This window comes from Eurytemora carolleeae, unplaced genomic scaffold (assembly GCF_000591075.1).
Source record: "Eurytemora carolleeae unplaced genomic scaffold, Eaff_2.0 scaffold1745, whole genome shotgun sequence".
Classification (NCBI taxonomy): Eukaryota; Metazoa; Arthropoda; class Copepoda; order Calanoida; family Temoridae; genus Eurytemora; species Eurytemora carolleeae.
In genome coordinates this window covers 46,121-51,798 of record NW_019397678.1, presented here as the reverse complement: position 1 = coordinate 51,798, position 5,678 = coordinate 46,121, and the positions used below count along the sequence as shown (strand labels likewise).

The window sequence follows — 5,678 nt, the reverse complement described above, 5'->3', positions numbered from 1 at the left end:
TGGGACATATGGAGGGGTGCTTGAAGAAAGGGATGGGGAGAGGAATGCTCAAATATTTTAATGGTTTTTGCTCATATTACATATATTTGGTGAAATTTGATATTTTTTTCCAAAAACAGAGGGTCTGAGGAGGTCGGCCCGGCGTCTAAGACTAGGTTTCAGACTCTAAGATTCTACCCGGGTTGAATAATTTGGATCAAAACTTCAAAATTTAATTGGACCAAACTGAAAATTTTTTTTATTTTATTTTTTAATTCATTTTCTTAGACTTTGCGGTTGACCGAAGAATCAAATATGCACAAATCCTTCAGCAACAAAACAAAATCTGAATTTGATGCTTGTATTCACGGATTTCATCAAGATTTAGGAGATTCTCAAGATCATTTTTTCTATAACATTGATTGTCCACATTTTGTAGATATTTTTTATATCTTAAAGAAGAGCTCTAGCGATTTAGTTGTTTTTTATCCCCTTTACGAAGTGTTTTTTAAAGCAATAGCACTCAATCCTCCTGATTGCTGGCGTTTTGAAGATCGAGCCAATGATTTTCATAATGTTTTATGATTGGCAGATCATGACACCATTTTTTTCAATGACAAAAACAGTCTGAACTGCCCTGTAACCGCTAAGAAAATTCGCAGAATAAATTTTTTTTTTAAATGAAATCATAAAATTTAACCCTGATAAAGTCATGACCTCAGAAAATTGGGACTTTTTACCATAGATTTGATGGATAAGTTTTTTTCAGAAACCTTTATCCCTGACTTTCTTTCAAAGATTTGTATGAGCTAACCTGTGGAGTTCATGTTTTTAGTCTAAAATGTTTGAAACTTTGAAAAAATAAGTGAAAAAATTGGATTTTTGGTACAGATGAGTTTGGTAATGATATCTCCAAGATAAAAGTAGAAGTTGTGAAACTAACTGAGAAGAGCAAGGTTACACTTTTATTCTTATTTATACAATCAAATTAGCATAATTTTCCTAATTCTCACAATCTTTGTATAGGCTCTGATACAAGACTACTCCAAAAAGGTAATGGCTTGACAAAAAATATTATATAAAACTGTTAAATCATTCCAATTGGTATTTTGGGAAATTTTTTCAATCTTAGTAAATTTCGGATAGATACAAAAAATGATTTTTATTAAATACAAATTAATAATAGAATTAATATTTTATTTTAATTAAATTTAGAAAATTTAGTACCTTATAAACTGTTTTAAAATACCTCGTCTAATTCAAAATTTCTTAGATTTTAAAATTTACTCTATAACTATAAAGGCCGCAATAAAAACCAAATGGCAAACAAATTGTTCCTAATATTTCAAATCTGCTGCTAATGTTTTATATAATAAAGCTATAGATATTTCTAAAAATGAAGATAGAATTTAATGTTTAGATGGATTTCATTGATGAAAATAGCACTCTTCTCAAAAACGCGGTTTGTGCTTTAGGTGAAATAAAAGTTTTAAGAAAAATTTTCATTTTATTTTATAAAGAAACAAGAAGTAACTTTAATAGTGGTGGTTAAATTTCTTTTTTTATTAAGGTTTTTTTCATTTTACTTTGGTCTACAGAGGGAATAAAAAAATATGGAATATGAAGACGAAATTTAAGCATTAATATGGGTATTTCATGCTGTTTTAAGCAAATAATTTTACCAGTATCCTAAAAACCAACTTATTAAGAAATTTTGGGTTGCGTACACCTCACCACTATTGTACTTTATGTTGATTGGACTATTAAAAATCAAAAATTGAGTTTAAGAATTGTCTTCCTTTTCCACAGTGTGATGATTCTTGCTGTATATTTATATTTGAAGATGAAAAGCTAGCAGAAAGTACAAAAGAGATTGGAAAAATATTAGAAGATTCCAAGAAGGATGTAAATCAATCTCATAAAAAGCTTGAAGAGAGGTATATTATTTACCCTCTCTGTCGAGTCCCCGTCCACCCTTTTATAAATTCTACCCTTCCCTTTTATGTAAAATGATATGAAAACTGTAATTACTTCAGAAGAAAACGACAAAAACCAACCATATTAAACAAAGTATTTTGGTTGTTTCAGGTGTACTAAAAATAGCTGCGAAGGACAAAAATTAATGAAGAAGGTTCAGAACGAACTGAACCTTCTCAAGGATAGGAGTTCAAGTGATCAAAATCAGGTTAAAGAGACGGATAAAGTAGTTTCCAGTTACCCTAAGTTTAAATCATTAAATGCCTGATTCACTGTACCCTCCAGCGTTTATCAGATCAACAATAAGGAAGATATCGCATTATTTTTGAATATCCTTCTGAACACACCCACAAGTCACTAATCATAGAGAACCGCAAAAGAAATGAACCCAACATGTACCTCTTAAAATGTAGGGGAACTTTAAATTATATTGTTTAGAACTAATAACATGCTAATGAGATATGGGATATTAATCAAGTTGGAATCTTTATGATGCATGATAACTACACATACACTTTCATTTTGGTTAAAATAATTTGAACTCATTCTTCTGCATTTCATTTTCAATATTTAAAGTTTTTAAAAATTTTCAAAAGGCTCCACAAGAATCTTGAGATGTAAATCTAAATATTTCGGAACTGCATGCTAAACAAGTTTGCTTTTTTACGCTCTGCAAATTTTTAATTGACAAAGGATTTCAATCAAAACAATTTTTCAAAACAATAAGTAAATTCCTTTGTTGTTGTTTATTTTGAAAAGTTCCCATTTTGAAAACTATAAAACTATTGTTTAGGTGGTGTCCTACCTAGAGGGCATGATTACATTCGAGATGGGAAGGACTGGTAAAATGATGATGAATGTGTCAGAAAGGAACCATACAAAATAATTTTTCATAGCAGAAGGCTCTAAAACATTTTATTCATATAAGGGCAGCCAAAATTACCATTTCATCTCTACATTTTCATATGGAATTATCAAAAGTATGCAGTCTGAACATTTGATGAATTATTACAGTCCAAAATTTAAATGAAGTCATTAAAAGTTCCTTAAAAAAATCCGGAAAGTCTGGGAAATTTTTTTTTGTGAACCTAAATAACGGCTTCTCTTCTAAAGTTGTTTGATACAGCCTCGATGTTGCAACTTTGCATCGAATTCCATTTTTTCTAAGATCAAATATTTTAAATTTTTTCACAAAATTTGTCTTGGTTTGTTTAAAAGAATGGATGAGTTAGACCATATGTATGATGACATGCAGGACCGTCTCTTCGAAATTGATAAAAATAGGTAAAGGAGAAAAAAATTAAATTTAAAAAACAATTCAAATTAGATTAAATTCTTATTAGCTCAACGAACTGATAAAGAAATTGGCCGCAAATAAGAATTTCACCATACATTCAGCAAGCCTAAAATTGCATTTTAGAAGTTTTCTTTCTTTTAAAAATTATATAATACTCAATGTTTTTCATTTTGGTATCCTGTGACCGAGTCATAATATTTTTGTAATTTTAAAAATGTATTTTTCTTTATTTTAGGAAGAATAACTTGGTGTTCTACGGTGTAAAGGGAGAGGAGCTAGACCAAGATGAATGTGAACAACTAATTAAGAACATCATGAATACATATATGCAGGTAAACTGACGCCACAAACTGTTTTTAATTTTTAAAAAAACATGTGTTATCTACAAACCTTGAAGATTCAAGATTCACCTGAGATAGGCATGTTAGCTGTTATTGTATAAAAAGCCTTTTTTCAAAAAAGAACTTTTTAAAATTTGTAAAAACTGTAGTAAATCAAATAAATCCAGTGTATTTAATGCATATTTTATTTTTTTCAAAAGAAAAACTTTGAAAAAAATTAAAAAGAAATAGAATCTCAATGACCTTTTTTTCCAAAATTCCTAAGTAACCTTTTTTCGTTGTTAAAACGATAGTCACTTTTTATGATTTCAAAGATAAAATTTAGATACTACCAAAATTTGAGACTGTTTTCTCACTACGTGCATTAGTTCCAATTGCCATGTAAAATGGTAGTAACTTTTGAATAATCAAAAAATCAGTGTACCTCCTTTTTTCTTTGTAACTTATTACTGCCGTTTTAACAAAGAAAAAATGAAGCACTCTGCATTTTTGATAATTGAAAAGTTACTACCATTTTAGATGGCAGTTGGAACCCATGACTCCATTTGAGTTTATCTGGAATTATAAACTCTAGAAACATTGTTCCTGTGGTGACAAATCTTCAACGGGTTGAAAATCTATTCAATATCTTTTATTAGTTTCTCATAAGGATGAAATTGGATATTGAATATATCTCAAATAAAATTATCTTACAAAGTATAAAGGATGTTTTCTTGGTGGCTAATAACTTAATAATTGAAGTTAAGTCCCATGGAACTACCTCAAATAGTAAAACATTATCAGAATTTTGGGAAACAATATTGGCATTAAATTTAAACAAAATAAATAGCAGCAGGATTCATCAGAAAAACATCTGTGATGGTGTGGTTTCCTCTCAACAATGTTCCATAGTCCTTAACAAAGAATCCTAGACAATGAGCAATTTTAGCTCAACAACATGTTATAACACATATTCATATAAATGGTTCGGAAGTTATAGTAGATTACTTGAGGTAATGGGGGCTAAAAGAAATTTAAATAGAATGACAGAGAAATGCATAAAAGAAAAATTCTGCTTATAAAATTCATTCTTGAATATAAGTTGGATTTAGGGAAAAAGTTCATGACACAAATGTTATCAAAATTAGAAAAGTTTCTTGCTAATGTTCATCATTTTTCAAGGTTACTCGAGATATTCCGCTGATCAAAGTTTCAAGAATCTGGAATGGACCAAGCTTCAGAGGGTTTAAACCTATCCAGGTTAATATCATGAAAGGGATAGTCAGCTATTTTTGAAATAGAAATAAGAGGAATAATCAGCAATTTACATTAATATTGCAAAATTCATAAAAATTATGAAAATCTTACACTATTTAACCAAATACTTTTGATACGTCAAATAAAAAAATTATTTCAAGGTAACCTTCCAATTGTGGAAGGATAAGGAGGAGATATTAAGAAAAAACAATTTGCTGCAAAAAAGTTCAAACATGTATGTAACTGAAGATTTTTCAAGGAAGGTTAGAAAACACAGGTAATTTGCAATATAAATTTCAGGAAACCTAAAGAATTTCTCAAAAGGACTGTTGAATTAATTCTAATTGATTCTACGCTTAAAGAGCCCATGACCGAATCACAACAGTACCCTTTGTCACTTTGCCTTCGAGCAAAAAGTATCAGGATATTTTTGCTTTGCGGTCTATAAAGTGTCAATCTTCAATTCTGTTTTCTTTCAAAAATTACTTAGTAGATTTATGCGACAACTGATGAAATTGATCCCATTTTAGGAAAAACGAAAACTTCTGCGTGGTTGCTTTTGGAAAAAAGGGAAAAGGGCTCTGATGTGAACTTGGATGTAACTCTTTAATTAAGGGTCACTTGAAATTACGTCTACAGTCCCTTTAATGGTAAAGAAATGTAAACAGTGCAGTAAATGCAGCATTAACAGATTGTAAAATTTAGGATTCAAATGATTATTTTTTTATTTTTTTTAAATTAATTTTTGCAGAGAGGAGTTGATCAAATTTGCACGAGATCTTCGAGCAGTGGAACCTTCAGGAAATACAAATTTTCAAATTTTTATAACATATTTCTCGCTTCAATAA

The 5,678-nt window shown here is 29.6% G+C and overlaps 2 protein-coding genes across 2 annotated transcripts; both read left to right on the top strand.

Moving 5' to 3' along the window:
* The first annotated feature begins 874 nt into the window (after nt 1–874).
* On the top strand, nt 875–2,842 carry LOC111715458 (uncharacterized). The gene is made up of 6 exons (XM_023490782.1): nt 875–935; nt 1,006–1,032; nt 1,400–1,454; nt 1,823–1,916; nt 2,068–2,164; nt 2,750–2,842. The coding sequence occupies exons 3-6, from the start codon at nt 1,400–1,402 to the stop codon at nt 2,840–2,842; spliced, it is 339 nt and encodes a 112-aa protein (XP_023346550.1). The 5' UTR covers nt 875–935; nt 1,006–1,032.
* Nucleotides 2,843–3,175: 333 nt separating this feature from the next.
* LOC111715457 (uncharacterized) lies at nt 3,176–5,678 on the top strand. Its single transcript, XM_023490781.1, has 5 exons — nt 3,176–3,240; nt 3,489–3,585; nt 4,756–4,833; nt 4,992–5,107; nt 5,582–5,678. Exons 1-5 carry the CDS (start codon nt 3,176–3,178, stop codon nt 5,676–5,678), a joined length of 453 nt encoding a protein of 150 aa, XP_023346549.1.

Excerpts from the sequence above, each read along its gene's own strand:
- LOC111715458 (XM_023490782.1), top strand. The coding sequence starts at position 1,400 with ATGGATTTCATTGATGAAAATAGCACTCTTCTCAAAAACGCGGTTTGT. Across the intron at positions 1,455-1,822 it reads AAACGCGGTTTGTGCTTTAG|ATGAAAAGCTAGCAGAAAGT; the intron begins GTGAAATAAAAG and ends TTATATTTGAAG. Across the intron at positions 2,165-2,749 it reads GTTCAAGTGATCAAAATCAG|GTGGTGTCCTACCTAGAGGG; the intron begins GTTAAAGAGACG and ends ACTATTGTTTAG.
- LOC111715457 (XM_023490781.1), top strand. The coding sequence starts at position 3,176 with ATGGATGAGTTAGACCATATGTATGATGACATGCAGGACCGTCTCTTC. Across the intron at positions 3,241-3,488 it reads TTCGAAATTGATAAAAATAG|GAAGAATAACTTGGTGTTCT; the intron begins GTAAAGGAGAAA and ends TCTTTATTTTAG. Across the intron at positions 4,834-4,991 it reads GAGGGTTTAAACCTATCCAG|GTAACCTTCCAATTGTGGAA; the intron begins GTTAATATCATG and ends AATTATTTCAAG.